This window comes from Tiliqua scincoides, chromosome 1 (genome assembly GCF_035046505.1).
Source record: "Tiliqua scincoides isolate rTilSci1 chromosome 1, rTilSci1.hap2, whole genome shotgun sequence".
In the NCBI taxonomy this organism is placed as follows: Eukaryota; Metazoa; Chordata; class Lepidosauria; order Squamata; family Scincidae; genus Tiliqua; species Tiliqua scincoides.
The window spans coordinates 159,783,674-159,804,975 of NC_089821.1; the positions used below are offsets into that span (position 1 = coordinate 159,783,674).

Sequence of the window (21,302 nt, forward strand, 5' to 3'; positions counted from 1 at the left end):
TTTGTAAGAGAAAGTGGAACGGACAATGAAGCCTCTCTGAATGCAGACTTGCTTTCTTTAACCCTTAGTTTTCCAAGACATCAGATGGAATGCTTAAAGTAGCAGAACAGAGTGAACCCCCTCCCCCAGTCTTATTTTTGCAGGTTTCCCCCCCTTGCTATTTTTTCCCCCATTTCCCAAATTCTACAAACATATGGAATCCAAGGAAGAGCCAGAAACCTCCTTTTTCTCTGTTGATGGCCCCATTTTGGCTGCAATCATCTTGACATGCAAGCTAAGAGTTGGCTAATACAGGCAGAGATGGTTATATTCCAGTTTTCCATCAAATATTGAAATCTCACAGTAGATTACAATGAAAAATTAAAAGGAGTAACAAAACAGTGATTCACATACAATAAAACATCACAGAAAGCAAAGACTATATACGTGACAAACAACTGACAATGATTGCAGTTATGAGCGATATTTTAGCTTAGGTATAACGGACCAAATCACACATTACTAGGAATACATAACATGTGCCTTTTGTATCCTGTTGTTTTCCTAAATAATGTGCTGGATGGACCCTGAAATAGCATAAAGCACTGTTTCTCAAACTGTGGGTTGGAACTCACTAGGTGGGTTGCAAGTCAATTTCAGGTGGATCTCCATTCATTTCAATATTTTATTATTAGCATATTAGACTTGATGGTATGTGGTCACATGGTATGTGACTGCATTTGGGGAGATGTGTACTTTTAACAGGCTACAATTTAAATGCTTTTAACAATGATAGTCAATAGGGCTTACTGGGTAAGTGTGAATAGGATTGTAGCCTAGGATAAGGTTAATGACATCACTTTCAGGGAGTCCCGACAGATTGTCATTCTGAAAAAGTGGGTCCTGGGCTAAAAAGTTTGAGAATCACTGGCATAAAGCCACAGTGGTGGAGATAAGAAGGTGGTAGACGATACAGAACTATTAGAACACGCACCACACCATTCTTTTTATCCTCCAGCTATAATTACATTGAATAAGGAACTTAAAATTACCACCAAAGAGGTGACATAATTTGTTATCATGCTCCTGGGCAATATGGATTTGTTTAATATTGTTTTTATATTATATGATGCATGTTTTATTGAATGTGTGGGTGAGTGTGCGGAGTGTGACTGATGTGATTGTTGTATATAGCTTTTTTATGTCCGTATCTCATTGGTGCATCAGATTTTGTTGTGCATTAAGCACAATGACAATAATCTAATCTAATAAGGAGTAAACTTTTTCTTTACCCTGCCATGGTTCCCCCCTCAGTTGCAGTCCCCTGCATGCTATTTTTATGGGGTGGGAGGCATCAACTGAAAGTCAATTGAAAGTTGTTATAAGCCCTCTTGTGTGTAAACATTTGTGAAGGTAGAAAGAGCTAAACAAATTCAGCTTAGTGTCTGAACTATTCATATATAGAACCTAAGAGGACCAGTTTATACTTCAGAATGAAGAGGGATTATATGTTTCATAATATTTCCCACAAAAATAATCCCCCTGAGCAAAAAAAAAAAAAAAAAAAAAAAAGACCATCAAGGAGCAGAGTTCAGCCTGAAAGTTTACTGATGCATATGAAATATGCATAAATAAAAATCATATTAAGGTTTTTTTTAGCAAACTGACTCCACAGAAACTTGTATGCATGTCTATAAAATGGGATGTGTTACAATGGGAATATTATTTCTTTTTCTTAAATATTGAGTTACTTCAAGAAGAGGTAATGAATTACTTTGAGAAACTGAGAGTGAGGAGAGAGGGAGGGCAAACATAAATCATTTCTACCTCATTTTTGCTTGATACATAGTTACACACAAACATACTTCAGTGAAATTCATGGGACTTCCAAAGAAGACTTCCAGAGGGGTTGCTGTATTAGTTTGTAGCAGCAAAAACAACAAAGAGCCTTTTCGCACCTTGAGGACAAACACATTTATTTCAGTACGAGCTTTCTTGGATGGGTCTGCTTCAACAGCTGCACGGTGTAAATAAGCCTGTAATTCTATGTACATTCACTTGGGAGCTGACCTTATTCACTGGGATATATTTCTGATTCAACATGTACAATATAGAGACGCACATGTATTTAGAAATTCACTAAATGTGTTTGGGATTGGAGTATAATAAAACACACATATTGTGCTTTAGAGTAGGCCCTGAAACATCATATATTCTGTTATACCAGAATCCTAAACACATTCAGGTTGCAATCATATACAAGAATACCCAAGAGTAGGTCCCATTGAACTCAGTGGGACTTACTTCTAAGTAGACATGCATAGGCTGCCAGTACACTTCAGTTTTAGGGAATGAAATGACTGCACTCTAGTGGAGAATAAGAAAACAAATCAGGTTTAAATTACAGTATCATTATGACATATGAATGCAGGTTGACCTGCCTCAATGTGTTATATCACACAGCAGTAGGCTGAGTGAATACTTTCTGCATTAACTCAGAACTGTGCTGAATAATTGCAATCTTCTGTTGGTATTATGACCATGACAAACCATTGTCAGGGAGATTTTTTTTTTTAATATGGAGCTCACAATGTCCTTTAATTGTCATTTAGTTATTAAAAAGCAACAGAAATGGGGTATCAAGCATTTTACTTGTAGGTTAATTATACTTTAATTTTCAAGAAATATATTTTGTTTTATAAACGGATTTAGACTGGATCCAGGCTCTTTTTGTTATGTATATGATACTCATACCATCCTCGGCATCACCTGGCAGGACAAAGTTCCAAACAACACAGTCCTGGAACGTGCTGGAATCCCTAGTATGTATGCACTGCTGAAACAGAGACACCTGCGTTGGCTCGGTCATGTCATGAGAATGGATGTCGTGAGAATGGATCCCAAAGGATCTCCTCTATGGTGAACTTGTGCAAGGAAAGCGCCCTACAGGTAGACCACAGCTGCGATACAAGGACATCTGCAAGAGAGATCTGAAGGCCTTAGGAGTGGACCTCAACAGGTGGGAAACCCTGGCCTCTGAGCGGCCTGCTTGGAGGCAGGCTGTGCAGCATGGCCTTTCCCAGTTTGAAGAGACACTTGGCCAACAGTCTGAGGCTAAGAGGCAAAGAAGGAAGGCCCATAGCCAGGGAGACAGACCAGGGACAGACTGCACTTGCTCCCGGTGTGGAAGGGACTGTCACTCCCGAATCGGCCTTTTCAGTAACACTAGACCAGGGGTGCTCACACTTTTTTGGCTCGAGAGCTACTTTGAAACCCAGCAAGGCCCGGAGATCTACCAGAGTTTTTTTTACAATGTTCGCGCCATCATAACATAATTTTTATGTGTACAATGTATGTTGGTGTACCTTGAGCCCCACTGAGTATAACAGGACTTACTCCTGAGTAGACTTGCCTAGGATTAGGCTGTGAGGCTGCAATCCTAGCCACACTTACCTGGGAGTAAGCCCCATTGAGTACAATGGGCCTTACTCCCGGCGTTTCCTCCCAGAGGCACCTGAGGGGGGGGGTCGGCACCGCGCAATCTACTCATTTTGCCTTGAGATCTACCGGTAGATCGCGATCCACCTATTGAGCACCCCTGCACTAGACGCTGTTCCAGAACCACCTTTCAGAGTGCGATACCATAGTCTTTCGAGACTGAAGGTTGCCAACATGAGGATGACCGCAGTTCGGGCATCACGATGCAAAACCAAAAGTGGTCGCAATTTCAATTTTGAGAATTTCTGCAGTGTGGGGAGCCCTGTGGAGGCTGGGGGGGCTCCCCACACCCCTGGGAGGCTGCTGCAGACTCTGGTAAGTGGCAGCAAGCCCCTGCGCCCCTCCAAAGCAGCACAATCCAGCGGGTCATGTCGCTGCCTTCCTCCACCCCCTTACACACTTACTGCAGCTCAAACTCTCCCTGAGAGTTTGAGAACCACTGTCACACCGTCTTGAGTCTTCAAGGAATGTTGACCTAGAAACTTCACCTTTAATTTCTCCATGCATGTGGTGACTTTTGTGGTGACTTTTGTATGAGTCTTCCCAACTGCACAGAGAGTATCCTAGTTAGATGTGTATGAGAACACCTACCACTGGCATGGAAATGTTTCATCTGGCTTTGCCACATTTAGGCCACAATCCTAACCAACTTTCCAGCACTGACTTAAGGGCAATGCAACTCCGAGGTAAGGAAACAAATATTGTCTTACCTTGAAGAGGCCTCCTTGACTGCCCCCCAACTGCAGGATGAAGTACATGGCCCAGTGGCACAGCCACGCCAGTACTGGAAAGTTGGTTAGGTTTGTGCCCTTAGCCATGCAAAGGTTTCTTGCTTTCTTAAATTCATTCTTCCCTGCTGCCCCTTCCCAGAGAACCTAGGTAGTACAACATCCAGCTTATTTCAAATACTTTGAAACTGCTTTGGCTTAACCCTTGACTTTAGAGTTCACACTCGGCTGAAATAAAGACTAAGGACATGCACCCGCATTTTCTTCTCATTCTTTATGACCTTTGCTGCTTCAGTGCTTCTTTTACCATTTTCCACTGCTGAAATTTAGATTGCAAACTCCTTGAGCTTTTTTGCCTATGTTACTCTGGAAATATGTTACCTTCATATTGTATTGTATTGGCAACCTTCAGTCTTGAAAGACTATGGTATCGCGCTCTGAAAGGTGGTTCTGGCACAGCGTCTAGTGTGGCTGAAAAGGCCAATCCGGGAGTGACAATCCTTTCCACACCGGGAGCAAGTGCAGTCTGTCCCTGGTCTGTCTCCCTGGCTATGGGCCTTCCTTCTTTGCCTCTTAGCCTCAGACTGTTGGCAAAGTGTCTCTTCAAACTGGGAAAGGCCATGCTGCACAGCCTGCCTCCAAGCGGGCTGCTCAGAGGCCAGGGTTTCCCACTTGTTGAGGTCCATCCCTAAGGCCTTCAGATCTCTCTTGCAGATGTCCTTGTATCGCAGCTGTGGTCTACCTGTAGGGCGCTTTCCTTGCACGAGTTCTCCATAGAGGAGATCCTTTGGGATCCGGCCATCATCCATTCTCACAACATGACCGAGCCAACGCAGGCATCTCTGTTTCAGCAGTGAATACATGCTAGGGATTCCAGCACGTTCCAGGACTGTGTTGTTTGGAACTTTGTCCTGCCAGGTGATGCCGAGGATGCGTCGGAGGCAGCGCATGTGGAAAGCGTTCAGTTTCCTCTCCTGTTGTGAGCGAAGAGTCCATGACTCGCTGCAGTACAGAAGTGTACTCAGGACGCAAGCTCTGTAGACCTGGATCTTGGTATGTTCCGTCAGCTTCTTGTTGGACCAGACTCTCTTTGTGAGTCTGGAAAACGTGGTAGCTGCTTTACCGATGCGCTTGTTTAGCTTGGTATCGAGAGAATGAGTGTCGGAGATCGTTGAGCCAAGGTACACAAAGTCATGGACAACCTCCAGTTCATGCTCAGAGATTGTAATGCAGGGAGGTGAGTCCACATCCTGAACCATGACCTGTGTTTTCTTCAGGCTGATTGTCAGTCCAAAATCTTGGCAGGCCTTGCTAAAATGATCCATGAGCTGCTGGAGATCTTTGGCAGAGTGGGTAGTGACAGCTGCATCGTCGGCAAAGAGGAAGTCACGCAGACATTTCAGCTGGACTTTGGATTTTGCTCTCAGTCTGGAGAGGTTGAAGAGCTTTCCGTCTGATCTGGTCCGGAGATAGATGCCTTCTGTTGCAGTTCCAAAGGCCTGCTTCAGCAGGACAGCGAAGAAAATCCCAAACAAGGTTGGTGCAAGAACACAGCCCTGCTTCACTCCGCTTCGGATGTCAAAAGGGTCTGATGTGGAGCCATCGAAGACAACAGTGCCCTTCATGTCCTTGTGGAAAGATCTGATGATGCTGAGGAGCCTGGGTGGACATCCAATCTTGGGGAGAATCTTGAAGAGGCCGTCTCTGCTGACCAGGTCGAAAGCCTTTGTGAGATCTATGAAGGCTATAAAGAGTGGCTGTCGTTGTTCCCTGCATTTCTCCTGCAGTTGTCTAAGGGAGAATACCATATCAGTGGTGGACCTGTTGGCTCGGAATCCACACTGCGATTCTGGATAGACGCTCTCTGCAAGTACCTGGAGCCTCTTTAGTACAACTCGGGCAAACAGCTTTCCTACAACGCTAAGGAGAGAGATGCCGCGGTAGTTGTTGCAGTCACCCCTGTCACCTTTGTTCTTGTACAGCGTGATGATGTTTGCATCCCTCATGTCTTGAGGTACTCCACCTTCTCTCCAGCAGAGACAGAGGATTTCATGCAGCTCAGTGACGATGATCTCTTTGCAGCATTTTAGGACTTCAGCAGGGATGCTGTCTTTTCCAGGTGCCTTGCCAAAGGCAAGGGAGTCCAGGGCCACGTGAAGTTCTTCTAGGGTTGGTTCACTGTCAAGCTCTTCCAGCACAGGCAGGCACTCAATGTTGTTCAGTGCTTCTTCGGTGACTACATTTTCTCTGGAATATAGCTCAGAGTAGTGCTGCACCCAGCGTTCCATCTGCTGCGCCCGATCCTGGATGACCTCGCCTGTGGCAGACTTCAGAGGGGCAATTTTCCTCTGTGTTGGACCTAGGGCCTGCTTGATACCATCATACATCCCCTTGATGTTGCCCGTGTCAGCTGCTATCTGTATCTCGGAACAGAGCTGGAGCCAGTAGTCGTTAGCACATCTCCTGGCAGTCTGTTGGACTTTGCTGCGAGCAGTTCGGAGGACCTGCAGGTTGCGCTCACTGGGACAGGCCTTGTATGCTGCTTGAGCTCTCCTGTTTTCCTCAATGACTGGTGTCAACTCCTCAGAGTGGGCTTCAAACCAGTCTGCCGCCTTGTTGGTCTTCTTGCCGAATATGGACAAGGCGGTGTTGTAAACGGTATTCTTGAAATGTTCCCATCTGTTGGATGCGTTTGCGTCGGCCGGGCCTGGAAGAGATTCCTCAAGCGCTTGTGCAAATTCCTCCACTTTTCTCTGATCCTGGGTCTTGCTGGTATCAATGCGAGGTCTTCCTTCCTTTTTCGTGTGATACAGTCGCTTTGTTTGCAGTTTCACTCTGCTGCACACCAGGGAGTGGTCAGTGTCGCAGGCAGCACCATAACTGCGTGTGATCTTGATGCTGGGAAGGCTGGAGTGTCTGGTGAGGATCAGGTCGAGCTGGTGCCAATGCTTTGATCTTGGATGTCTCCAAGAGACTCTATGTTGGGGCTTCTATGTTACCTTCATATACAGTGACAATAATCTGTAGCAAGCTGGTGTAATGTAGTCACAGAGTTTGCACTGTGATCAGGATCTCCCTGGTTTGAAGCTTCCTTCTGCTATGAACTTATGAGGTGGCCTGAAGCAAGTCACTCCCTCACAACTTCAGCTGCAATATGTGAACAGCAATATCTACTTATCATACACAGTTGTTGTAAGGATCACAAGATAATAAATGAGAAACAGGAAGAGAAGTGCAAATGTTAAGTACAGTACTGTTAAATAAATGAATTGACCATTTGTTTGATTGTCGCTACCATTGCCAGAGGAGTGTACCCAATGGTTGAGGGTTGGGGTTTGCATTTATGATTGTAATGGACATTGTGGGTTCCAATCCAGTATTGTATCAGCTAAGAAGGGGCAGATCTTGGCTTCTTGGATATGCCATTTATTTCTCTCTCTACATGTAGTTGCTTGTGTGAACAGAATGGACAAAGCAAGCTCTAGTCCAGTGTTTCTCAACGTTTGTCCACCGTACCACTTCACATGGTCCATCGATTCGAAGTACCACCAGAAGTAACTGGTGATGGCATCATTACCTGTTACTTCTGGTTGGGAAGCCAGATATTACATGACAAAGACCAGTAAGAAGCTCAGGATGAATGGGAAGGCTTTTTCAAGCATGGTGCTCTGCCGGCCAAGCCAAGCCTCCTACCGCTGTTTGTTGTGTTGCATTCCTGGCCTCACTGCCAGGTGTCCAGAGGTCCCACAAGTACCACCAGACACCACCTCAAGTACCACTGGTGGTGAAACACTGCTCTAGTCCAAAGGACCAGCACACCACACTCTGTTGCTAGCTTGTTGTTTTCTCCACTGAGGGCCCAATTCTATCAAATTTTCCAGTGCTGGTGCAGTTGCGCCAGTTGGGTGTGCACTGCATCCTGTGGCGGAGGGCAGTCACTGGGACATTCTTAAGGTATGGAAACATGTATTCTCGTACCACAGGGCTGCACTGTGTCTACACCAGAGCTGGAAAGTTGAATAGGACTGGGCCCTAAGGCTGTAATCCTATCCACGCTTCCCTGGGAGTAAACTCCATTGCCTCTAATGGGGCTTACTTCTGAGTAGACAGCCATAGGAGTGGGCTCTGAGGCTGCAGTTCTAGCCACACTTTCCTGGGAGTCAGCCCCATTGACTCTAACGGGGCTTACTTCTGAGTAGAAAGGCATAGGAGAGGGCTTTGAGGCTGCAATCCTAGCCACACTTCCCTGGGAGGAAGCCCCACTGACTACAAGAGGTCTTCCTTCTGAGTAGGCAGGCACAGCCTGGGCTCTGAGGCTGCCGCCCTCTCCACACTTTCCTGGGAGTAGGCTCCATTGACTGTAATGGGGCTTACTTCTGAGTAGACAGGCACAGGCCTGGGCCTTGTGGAAGCGAAGGGGGCTGCGGAAGGTGCGACTCCAGCAGCAGAGCAGGACCCAGAAGCAACCGCACAGCTCCCGAGGGAGAACCTCCCTCACTACTAGTGGGAGGCCCAGCCTCAGCCAGGGCGTGGTGGAGGCGAGGCCCTTGGTGGGCGTGGCCGAGGGCTGCACGCGGTTCCGATTGGCTGCGGGAGGGCCGGGGCGGGATTTGGGCGCGAGCACCGGGAGCGGATTGGCCTCTCGGAGGGAGGGCGGCGCCCGTTCTCCGCCTTCGCCTCGGCGGCGTCAACATGGAGCCGCTGCTGCGGGGCGCCTGAGGCGGCCTGTTGCGGACCAGGCCGCGGCGGTGGCTGGCCGGCCGGCCCCTCCTCTGGGCAGGGGGATCGGCTAAGATGGCCGCGCCCGGCTTGGGGCAGAGCCCGGAAGCGCCGCCGCTCGTCCTGCTCCCGCCGCTCCCCATTGACTTGCTGCAAGTGAGTGGCGGGGGGCGAAGCAGCGGCGGGGGAGGGAAGCCAAGCCGGCCCGGCCCGCGGCTTGCTGGGGAGTCGGTCAGCCCCGCCGCTGCGCTCGCGGGCACTGACTGCGCTGCCAGGGACGTCTCCCCGCTCTACTTCAGCGTCCCCGGCCTCGCAGCGAAGGCGAGAGGAGGACGCCCGGGGAGGGAAGCCCGCCCGCCCGCGGTGGGGTCTCCCCGGGCTGAGGCTGCAGTCCTGTCCGCACTTCCGTGGGAGGAAGCCCCGTTGGCTATGATGGGACTTGCTTCTGAGCAGACGCGCGTAGGAGCGGGCTCTCTGGCTGCACTCCTAACCACACTTTCCTGGGAGGAAGCCCCGTTGACTACAACGGGGTTTACTTGTGAGTAGACAGGCACAGGGCTGGGCTCTGAGGCTGCAGTCCTGTCCATGCTTTCCTGGGAGTCAGCTCCACTGACTACAATGGGACTTACTGCTGAGTAGACGGGCATAGGATTGGGCTCTGAGGCTGCAGTGCTACCCACACTTACCTGAGAGTAAGCGCCATCAAACACAATAGGACTTACTGCTGAGTAAACAGTAGATTGTGATCTAAGCAGCAGCAAGTACCGCTAGTAGCAGCATGTGTGGCGGCTGGTGCTGCTGCTGGTAAATAACAGGAAGGCACGTGAGGTGAGCAGAGAGAGAGCCCTGGAGGGAGGAAGGCTGTGGACAGTTCATGGCTGATATGGGGGGAGGACATCTGGGCTCATGTTAGCCTCTCTTGCTCTTCTCTTTATATTTATTTATTTGCCACATGAAAATACTTGCCCTGTATTTGACAGGTCAAGTACTCTTAGATGAACTTTGGTGTACTTGAACTGTTACACAGAGATTATTATTATTATTATTATTATTATTATTATTATTATTATTATTAAACAGTATTTATATACCACTTTTCAACAGAAAGTTCACAAAGCGGTTTACAGAGAAAATCAAACAAACAACTAATGGCTCCCTGTCCCAAAAGGGCTCACAATCTAAAAGGATGCAAAAGAACACCAGCCAACAGCCACTAGAAGAGACAGTGCTGGGGTGAGGAGCGCCAGTTACTCTCCCCCCAATAATAAAGGAAGAGCACCCACTTAAAAAGTGCCTCTTACCCAGTTTGTCAGTGCATGCCTCTTAAACTCTCTGTACCAATTTGTACTGCCACGCTTTTGTTTCATGCAAGCTGTCATAGATCAGCAGTATCGACACAAGAATTTGCCTGTTATCTGAATGTGTGAGTTGCCATTGTCTTTTCCCAAAACGGGTAACAGCCCAGTTGACCCCGTTCTCTTTTCTTTATAGGCACACATTAAAATTGAAAATGAAGATGATGTCCAGTTTGTGTCCATTAATCAGAAAGAGGTTGATGAGGATGAGCCTTTTGTGACTGTTAGAAGTAAGTTCTTGACTTGTGTTTTTCCATGAACACTCAATTGACCTTCTCTTGGTAAAATAAAAATCCTTTCAGAGGATTTAAACTTCAAAATGTTTAGGAGAAAAATCAAAAGATTTTTGGTTGACACCTAAAACTGCTGCTCTGTAACTGACATTCCTAAACTTTTCATTTCAAAATTAATGTTTGCTAAAGTAATGATTGCTGTCTGAAAGAAGCAATTGTCTGTTGCTGTCAGAACTTAATGATAAATGACTGAGTGCCAAATCCTATCCAATTTTCCAGTGCCTGTGCAACTGTGCCAATGGGACATGCACTGTGCCAATGGGACATGTGACTGCATGAAAGCAGTCACAGAGGTTTCCTCAAGGTATGGGAACATTTGTTCCCTTACTTTGGGGCTGCATTGCAGCTGCACTGGTGCTGGAAAGTTGGATAGGATTGGGCCCTCAGTGGCTGTCTCCCAATTCTTGGTATTTCCCAGTAGAGGTCATGGTTGTGAATTCAGGTTACAGATTTGCCTTTCCATCTCATTTGTGAAGGAGAATTTAACTATGGTCACCCAAACAAGTTGATGGAACACCTATTCTGTGACGCAAGATTATATAATTTGGGATTTTTAGTTTAGAGAAAAACGCAGCTGAGGGGGCAGGGAAAAGAATAACACATACAAACATGAGCTTTTTGTCTGCAAAGCTCAGGGCACCTATTTAAATAGATTAAAGGGAGGGCAGGACATACTGCATAATGGTTTGTAGTACTTTGTAGTGGTTTAGGGCAATGGATTAGTGGCCCCCTGACAATGAGATCAGGAATACAACACAAAAAACAGCAATAGGAAGCTCCAAAGCATGCCTTTCTGTGGTTGAAAAAGCCCTCCTGTCCACCCTTGAGGCTCTTACTGGTGTTTGTTGCATCACATCTGGCCTCCCAATCCAGAAGTAACAGGCAATTATGTCATATTTTGGGGGTACTTCGAATGGATGGACCATGTGAAATGGTATGGAAGAGGACAAATGTTGAGAAACGCTGGTTTAGGGGATTAGACAAACTCATGATATTGTTTGACACTATTCTTAATAGTAATTCTTAACAGCCAAATGTTATGTGCTAATAACAGTTCATCATTTTTGTAGGCACATGCATATCAATTGTGCTTTAAGGCAGAATAAAAAGCTGCTCTGAGGACAATCTTAAAGCAAACAAATATAAATCTACTTTGTTGCTTTACATTACTCATTTCTACAAAGCAGCTTAATTGATTGCTAAGTTGGCTTGATTCATCAGCACTTGATAGTAGGCATGAGAAGTTTCTTGCCTGTTTTTGACATTGACTGATGAAACTAATCTATCTTCTTGAACCTACACAGAATCTATGAAAAGCAGAAAGCCCCGATATGATGGGTCTCTGGTTCAGCTGACCAGGAGATTCATGGATCTTGTCAGAGATGCTCCAGAAGGTGTTCTTGACTTAAATGAGGTCTCTCGTACACTGGGAGTTCGAAAACGAAGAGTATATGATATCACTAATGTGTTGGATGGAATTCATCTTATTCAGAAAAGATCCAAGAACCTTATCCAATGGGTGTAAGTAGAAATGAAAATCAAAATGGTTAAACAATACCTGAGTCTTTGGGCTGATTCAGTTGATACTCTAAACTGGCAGTTCTCAAATGTTTTGGTCTCCAGAGCCCTTTGCACTTCTGAAAGCGGTCTTGGGGAGCCCTTCTACTACATGCATTGTGTCTCTCGGTGCCCCAGAACACCATTGCATGTGTGATGTGGTGCAGCACTGAACCCAACACCAATCGCCATTGAAGAATTGGAACAGGAGGGGGATGAGGAAGGAGAGCCTTGAAAAGGGAGGCGGCAGGGACAGATGGTAGACACTTATGGGGTGATGGTAGTGCCCCTGAGTTCCTAGGAGCATGCTCTGAGAAGTACTGCTCTAAACTAACCCCTGCTAATTGGGTAAGAGGCACTTTTTCAAGTGGGTGCTCCTCTTTTTAGCAGGGGGAGAGTAACTGGCCCACCTCACCCCAGCACTGTCTGTTTTAGTGGCTGTCTGCTGGTATTCTTTTTGCATCTTTTTGGATTGTGAGCCCTTTTGGGACAGGGAGCCATTTAGTTATTTGATTTTTCTCTGTAAACCCCTTTGTGAACATTTAGTTGAAAAGCGGTATATTAATACTGTTATTATTGTTATTATTATTATTATTATTATTATTAAACTGTGAATTTACCATGATAGATGACTTCACTGAAGACTGGCATGCTTTCCTTGTTGAGAAGGCTTGGAAACTTCCATTTAGAACTATGTTGGATATTAACTTGGAACAATGATTTATTTTAACCATTGTATTTTTAAGTTAACAGGCTACATAATAAACAGTGCTCCTAAGTTCTTGCATTATGCAGAACTGAGGTTTGTTCTACAGTGGAAACTTTTAATATTTCTCTGAATGTTCAGAGTGAGAGCCTGTTCATAGCCCCACAAAGAGGCTTGTTGATAATTTAAACTGCTCCAATCCTATCCTGCACTGGAACAGGCATGCTGACTGGCCTGTGCTGTATCCAGTGCAGGGTAGAAGGTGGCTGCTGTGCAACTTGGCAGCCACCCCAGTGGGGATCTACTACTTAGATCTGTAGTAGCCTTGTGTAATGGTCGGCTGGCTGGGAGGGGGTAGGCCTAGGTTGCCCAGGGTAATCTTACCCCATTTCTAGGCTCAGTCCACCCATCAGACCACCCTCCCCTTCCCCCTGCGCCAGCTGCCCTTGGTTGGCACATTCTTACCTTGGTCCAGCAGTGTGGAGACTGGATGCGGCTTCTGCAAATCAGCACACATTTGTGGGCTGGCTTAGCCTGTTCTCCTGAAGCCGCAAATGTGCTTTATGACATGTTCATGGCATTCCTGAGCCAGCATGTAAGGGTCTTAAATCCTGTATAATTAAAGCATAACATGGCTCTTATGACAAGGGTGCCTAGTCTCAGAACACTTGTTAGAAGAAGTATGATGCATATGAGTTAAGAGCTGATAGGCCCTACCTTCTGATCTTGGTTGGCCTGCAAACTTGGTAAGCTGCTGTCTCTTAGCACTGGCCTCCAATCTGTAATATGGCTGTTGTCAGACTGGTCTACTTTAAAAGGTTGTTGTAAGGATCAGTATAATGTATGTGAAAACTTTGGATTCTGATGAAAGAGAAGACTGGTATATCAGTGTGAGGCCGTTGTCTTCCAACTCCCAAGGGAAAAGGTTACAAACTTCTCTTGCGACAATCCTCTGTATGTATTTACTTATAAAGAAGCCCTATTAAATTAAAACAGCCATTTTTAACCACTGTACCGTGGCACATTGGTGTGCTGCGACTAGTCCCCAGGTGTGCCACAGGAATTTGGGAGAGGGTCATTTATTAGTAGAGCCAGTGGGGGATGTGAGTCCCCCACTAGCAGCATGGTGTGCCTTGTCAGTTGTCAAAAAACTGATGGTGTGCCTTGACCATTTTAGTGCCTTGTCAGTGTGCCATGAGATGAAAAAGGTTGAAAATCACTGAATTAAAAAATGCTTGTTGTTGTACATCCTATTATGTCATTGCACAAAAGTTTATGTGTAATAGCCTGATCCTGTGCAGATTGATTTCAATGACTATGAAATCTATAGCTTCCTGAGCTGGCAACAGCTTTAAGCAAGTTTCGTTCTTCCAAAAATTCAGTTAGTCATTGATAAGTCTAGCAATACTTTAGTGAAAGTATCCGCAGTCTGTCTGAAAACATTTTGTGTTCTATCTTAGTGGATCAGATATTAAACAGATTACTAAAAGGACACCAGAGCAGCAAAAGTTGAGAGATGAACTTTATGACTTAACAGCGATGGAAGAGGCACTGGATGAATTAATAAAGGATTGTGCTCACCAGCTATTTGACCTAACAGATGACAAAGAAAATGCGAAATATCCTTTCTTCTTACAGATTTAATGTTGACAAACTTCTTGATTTGCTGAAGGTGAACAGCTAGGCTTTATTGTTTTGCATTGCATAACTGAAACCTTGCACATTTGTATATTCCTTCAGATAAAGCATGTATTCTACTAAGGGCTACTATCAACCTTCCTTGACCATTGTTAAACACTAGCTTATGTAACCTATCAAGATATTCTTAGCATTCAAACTTTTCAAGAACAGATAGTTATTGCAATCAAGGCTCCTGAAGAAACCAAAATGGAGGTGCCAGCTCCTAAAGAAGTAAGCTCTACTTTTGACAAATTCCTTTGAATTTAAAAGGTGTAATGGAATAAATTTGTGTATTGCAGTATGTACAATCTATTTATAATCAGTGTTGGTGTTTCCATTCGTTTTTCAGGTTTCATAAAGAGCTTTCTTAAAAAGCTTTTTAAAAAATTGGTTAAGCATGTCTCAACATCAGAATACTGGCTGAACTTGTAACAAATATTTACAATAGTTTAGTAGATTTTCCCCTTCTTAGAAATGAGAGGTAGTTGAAATATGTACTAACAACTGAGTCTCACACACCTTACTTAGAACGAAATCACAGTGATGTAAGTGGGTCATATTATTGGGTAACTTATTCAGGACCAACTTGTAAGGCAGTGGTTCTCAAACTACCTGAGTTTGAGAGCCTGTAAGTTCTTATGGGGGCAGAGGGGGGCAGCAATAGGATCCCCAGGATCTCCAAAATGTACTCACCAGTCTCTGCAGCAGTGTCCTGGGGGTGCGGGGAGCCCTGCATGACCATCTGCAGGGCTCCCCAGCCTACTAAAAGTGAAAGTGCAGTGATTGTGCTCCACCTCTGCAAAACTGGAAGTGGAGAACGATCGCTGTGCTTTCACTTTTAGAAGGTTGGGGAGCCCTGCGGAGAGTCACGCAGGGCTCCCCGCACCCGCCGGAGGCTGCTGCAGGGATTGATAAGTACATCCCAGTTCCTGAAACCCCCTTAGCAACACAATCCTGGGGATCATGTTGCTGCCTGCCGCTGCCCCTTAGGGGGCAGAGGCCAGGGCCATCAGGCTGGGGCATCACAATGCCCCAGTTTGAAAAGCCCTGTTGTAAGGCATACAGACTTGTGGGGGATATGAATGGGAAAAAACCCATCTGCAGCATGATTCCAAGTTTTGTTTGCAAATAAGCACACAAGATGGAGGTCGGCAACTAGTGGCCCTAGTTGCAAACCTGTCCTGACTGGTATATATACATTCTCTCACATTTGGCAAAAGGGAGTTCCTGGGGGAACATAGATGATGGGTATCTGTAGTAATGAGAGTTGTCACAGCAAATTGCTTTAAAATGAACTTAGCAACATGTGACTGAAGCATGCATTGCTGTGTTAAGATCTCCCTTCTGTGAGAAGGGCTGCAGCTGGACAAAAGCATTTCTGACCACCAATGTGACCTGGGAATCCAGAAACAATGCCAGGTCTAGGAGCACACCCAAGTTGTAAACCTGCTCCTTCAAGGGAAGTATAGCCTTGTCCAGAACAGGCTGTGAACCCATCACAGAATCAGCTTTCCTACTGATTTATGTCAAAGTCTTGCAGTCTGGATTATGACTGTCTCGTATCTATACCCAATTTATTATTTTCTTTGCTTACTATGCTGTTAACAAACTTTGGTGTCTTGCAGAACCACATAGAAGTACGAATAAAGAGCACAAAGGGACCCATAGATGTCTATTTATGTGATGTGCCATTGGATAATCCAGATGCTGATACTTTGAAAAATTCGGGGAGCGTTTCATCTGAGACTAAATAATGGATGGAGGTAAAAGGCTTGATGCAGTTGTTTCCAAATTTTGAACCATGGCTCCTCAGGAAGCCACAGAAACCAGTCAGGGGAACTGCAGAATCCTCTCAAAAAACCACTGCTTGTACAATGTATAGGATTATAGCCCTAATGAGCATTGGCCCAGTAGGTCAAGGGAGCTGCCAATTGAAAAAGTTTGGGAACTCCTGGCTTAAGGGAATGAAGGTTGGATGTGTAAAAACATGGCAGTTGCTTTCTCTGATCTTCAGAAACTGAGCATAATGTATGTAGCCCCAACAACTGCCAGTTCCCTGTTGGTCTGCAGACACCGCATACCTAGACTGTTGGGAGACTAGTTGCAATGCGGCATAGAATGTTCTTGACTTTGAAGTTTTCAGGGCAAGCGTGTCTTGTTGGATGAGTGAGGTGGACAGTTTGGCTAAGGACAAAACCTTTGTGTGGTAGGTAAGGAGAGGCTGAGGGCTTGAAAACACTGTAGAAAGAGGGCTCTGAAAGTAGGGGAGCTAAAAGATGCGTCCTTTCTAGGACTAGTCAAACCAGGTTATGTTTACTCATGTATGAGTAATCTTAAACTTAGACTACTATAGCACTCTACATGGGGCTGCCCACAAAGACTGTTTGGAAGTTGTTTGAGAATATAGCTGCCATGTTGCTGATCAGGTTGTTGATGTGTGACCTTGTTATACTTGTTATACTAAACTGGCTGCCTGGATGTTTCCAGGTACAATTTAAAGTGCTGGTAATGACCTGAAAAGCCCTTAATGCAGCAGTTCTCAAACTCACAGGGAGTCTGAGCATGGCTATCTAGCAGAGGGGGGTGGAGGCAGCAGTGCAATCACCAGAATTGCGTTACTTTCAAGGGGCGCAGGGGCTTGCTTTGACTTACCAGTGCCTGCAGCAGGCTCCGGAGGGCATGGGGAGTCCTGTGCAAGCCTCTGCAGGGCTCTTCAGCATGTGGAGGCACTCAAAATAACGATCACAGCCCATTTTTTATTTGTGATTGCAAAACCGGAAGTGGGTCGCGATAGTTATTTTTACATTCTCTGCATGTTGGGGAGTCAGTCCTGCAGAGGCTCACATGGGCTCCCCATACCCCCTGATCTCTGGAATTGGCTCCCTTTGGAAATCAAAGCTGCTTCATGTTTGTAGTTTGGAGGTGGTTTAAGCTTTATTTTGTCTAGCTGCATTTGTGCGAGTTATACTTTATAATGCAGTTGATTTTATTAGGTTCTGTTTGACCTGCTGTTCTCCTGGGTGTGTTTATATCGTATGTGTTAACCTTTAACCCATTTTTGCCTGGCTCACAGGTGTACACTTTTGGTCCCTGTTGTGTATATGTAACATTGGGCAGAAATGGATTAAGCCACCTTGAGCTTCCCTGCTGGAGTAGAAAAAGTGGGATATAAATGTTTTAAGAATATGTAAGAGGAAGATGGGATAACTGTCTCAGAAAAGGAGACAGAATATGCATTGAACTGAGTTGTAAGAGCTCAGAGACATGTAGGGCAGAATCGGGAAGTTTAGTGCCAGAAAGAAAAGGAGGCCTACAAGTAGCCTTGGGGAAAAGAGGGGCTGAGAGCAAAGGGTTTGGCAAGGGAGTTTTTGGAGGCTGGGGAACTAAGGCAGGGAGTCAAAAGGACACAAGGAGTAGGGATTTGACTTCTACTGGTTAGTTTAAAAGAGAGTTTGGTGGAAGGTCATATGTACGTATTTCTCTATTATGTGCCACTTATATTACTGTCCTACAGTTTTGATATTTCTGCAATGTGAAAGACCTTGCTTTTCCAGTTGATTGTGGGTTCGCCATTCATGACCTTGGAACAAGGTACAGAAGTACAGTCCCAATTCAGTCGCCTCATGACAAGATACTGTTAATGTAATGTTGTCTTCAAAGGGCTAAAGCAGGAGCAGGCAGCATGTTCAACAGTGGTGTTCTTGCAATGTGGAATAGGGCTTTTCAGCACACCCAGCGACATTCCTTCTTCTATACTACTTTAGTCAAAACTGGGGCTCCAGTTCCTTTTAAATATTGTCCATTATCTATGAAACTAAACTTTTAGACCAGGGATGAAATGCTGAAGTTGAACTCTGTTTGGTTAGACTTGAGTGTGTACATGCATCCCACTTTTGTTCAGTGGAATTTACAGTAATAGTTTACAATCCCTAGAACTCTATCACTACTTCCGATTATCTTTAGGCTGGGGTTCTCAAACTTCTCAGGAGTAAAACTCCCAAGATACGTTTGTGTGAGGGTGAGCAATCCCCAGGATTATGCAGCTGCAATGGAAGGGGGGGCATTTTAAACAGACCTTACCTGCTGCCAGGGTCCTGGGGTGTGGGGAGCCCCATAGAGCTTTTTGCAAGGCTCCCTACAGGTTATAGAACATTAAAAAAAAATTACGACCCACTTCTGGCTTGCGATCATTAAACTGGAAGTGGGTTGTGATCAGGTTTTTTTTACATTCTACAACCTGCAGGAGCACTACAGAAGGCTGTGCATGACTCCCTGGACCCCAACAGGAGGTAAGTTCAGTTAAAGCCCTCCTTCCCCTGCAGCAGTGTGATCCTGGGGATCAGGTCGCTGCTTTCTCCCTTCCCTTACGAGGCTAGAGCCTGAGATCGGGGCGTTGTGACACCCCAGTTTGAAAACCTCAGCTTTAGGCTATTATATTACTGCAGCTTGTTTCTTCAGTGTATATACCTGCCCTAAAATAGTTTGCCTTCTGTTTTTTAGTTCTACAGTGAGCAACATGAAGACTATGGAAATGGCTATATTACAACAAGCATTTGATTTCTGAACTTCAGCTTCATGGACTTCCATGGATTTACTTCATTATGGGCCAATGGAGATGTATCGGGGAATGTCTTGACTACCTTGAAGAGATCAGGAGCAGCTTGAAGAGTTGAGACCTGCCCTCCCGGGAAGAAATATCCAAGTTTTCCATTTGGAATAGACATTATGTTAAAGAGAGAGGGAATGATGCTCAATTAGCCATATGTCCTTGCCATTGGATATTGAATTCCCAACTAAATGAGAAAATGAACATGGTCTGTAATGAATTATTTTAAAAAATGTAGTTCTTCAGAATTGAACTGAACAAAATGTGATCAGTAAATCATTTTTGAAGAAATGCACTTGTAACCCTCAAGCTGTCAAATGGAACAATCTGACCAATATTGATGTGTAAAAGAATTTGGAAGAAATATGACATTGCACAAGAAGAGTACAACAAATAACATTTTGAAAAATGCACCGTATGATGTCCATGTGATGCACATTGAGTTCAGTATGAATTATAGCTGTAAATCCTGAAAAAAAGCAAATTGCTTGACCCACATGTATATATGTGTATCATGTTTAAATAGTCACTAATGGAAACTTTTGCAGGACAAGGAAACTTTATGCATCTGTACAGCAAAATGGAAATAAACTTGTAAATATGAAAAATACCCAGCCTATGACCTAGTTTTATATAAAACTGTTCTAACTTACAGCAGGTGTGTAGCATTCATATATGAAGCTGTGCCTTGCAAACTTAAAATATAACAAGAGATATTTTGTCATACATGCAGCATTATGTATGCATGCACCTATGTATTGTTGTTGGCAACCTTCAGTCTCGAGAGACTATGGTATCGCGCTCTGAAAGGTGGTTTTGGAACATTGTCTAGTGTGGCTGAAAAGGCCAATTCGGGAGTGACAATCCCTTCCACAACGGGAGCAAGTGCAGTCTGTCCCTGGTCTGTCTCCCTGGCTATGGGCCTTCCTTCTTTGCCTCTTAGCCTCAGACCGTTGGCCAAGTGTCTCTTCAAACTGGGAAAGGCCATGCTGCACAGCCTGCCTCCAAGCGGGCTGCTCAGAGGCCAGGGTTTCCCACTTGTTGAGGTCCATCCCTAAGGCCTTCAGATCCCTCTTGCAGATGTCCTTGTATCGCAGCTGTGGTCTACCTGTAGGGCGCTTTCCTTGCACGAGTTCTCCATAGAGGAGATCCTTTGGGATCCGGCCATCATCCATTCTCACAACATGACCAAGCCAACGCAGGCGTCTCTGTTTCAGCAGTGCATACATGCTAGGGATTCCAGCACGTTCCAGGACTGTGTTGTTTGGAACTTTGTCCTGCCAGGTGATGCCGAGAATGCGTCAGAGGCAGCGCATGTGGAAAGCGTTCAGTTTCCTCTCCTGTTGTGAGTGAAGAGTCCATGACTCGCTGCAGTACAGAAGTGTACTCAGGACGCAAGCTCTGTAGACCTGGATCTTGGTATGTTTCGTCAGCTTCTTGTTGGACCAGGCTCTCTTTGTGAGTCTGGAAAACGTGGTAGCTGCTTTACCAATGCGTTTGTTTAGTTCGGTATCGGGAGAAAGAGTGTCGGAGATCGTTGAGCCAAGGTACACAAAGTCATGGACAACCTCCAGTTCATGTGCAGAGATTGTAATGCAGGGAGGTGAGTCCACATCCTGAACCATGACCTGTGTTTTCTTCAGGCTGATTGTCAGTCCAAAATCTTGGCAGGCCTTGCTAAAACGATCCATGAGCTGCTGGAGATCTTTGGCAGAGTGGGTAGTGACAGCTGCATCGTCGGCAAAGAGGAAGTCACGCAGACATTTCAGCTGGACTTTGGACTTTACTCTCAGTCTGGAGAGGTTGAAGAGCTTTCCGTCTGATCTGGTCCAGAGATAGATGCCTTCTGTTGCGGTTCCAAAGGCATGCTTTAGCAGGACAGCGAAGAAGATCCCAAACAAGGTTGGTGCAAGAACACAGCCCTGCTTCACGCCGCTTCGGATGTCAAAGGGGTCTGATGTGGAGCCATCGAAGACAACAGTGCCCTTCATGTGGAACGATCTGATGATGCTGAGGAGCCTGGGTGGACATCCGATCTTGGGGAGAATCTTGAAGAGGTCATCCCTGCTGACCAGGTCGAAAGCCTTCGTGAGATCTGTGACGGCTATAAAGAGTGGCTGTCACTGTTCCCTGCATTTCTCCTGCAGTTGTCTAAGGGAGAATACCATATCAGTGGTGGAC

The 21,302-nt window shown here is 45.5% G+C and overlaps 1 protein-coding gene across 1 annotated transcript; it reads left to right on the plus strand.

Annotated features, from left to right (window-relative positions):
• Window positions 1-8,878: 8,878 nt before the first annotated feature.
• On the plus strand, window positions 8,879-19,731 carry E2F6 (E2F transcription factor 6). Its single transcript, XM_066639938.1, has 7 exons — window positions 8,879-9,080; window positions 10,416-10,509; window positions 11,877-12,093; window positions 14,296-14,454; window positions 14,632-14,746; window positions 16,141-16,278; window positions 19,016-19,731. Exons 1-6 carry the CDS (start codon window positions 9,000-9,002, stop codon window positions 16,267-16,269), a joined length of 795 nt encoding a protein of 264 aa, XP_066496035.1. The 5' UTR covers window positions 8,879-8,999; the 3' UTR covers window positions 16,270-16,278; window positions 19,016-19,731.
• The last annotated feature ends 1,571 nt before the right edge of the window (window positions 19,732-21,302 follow it).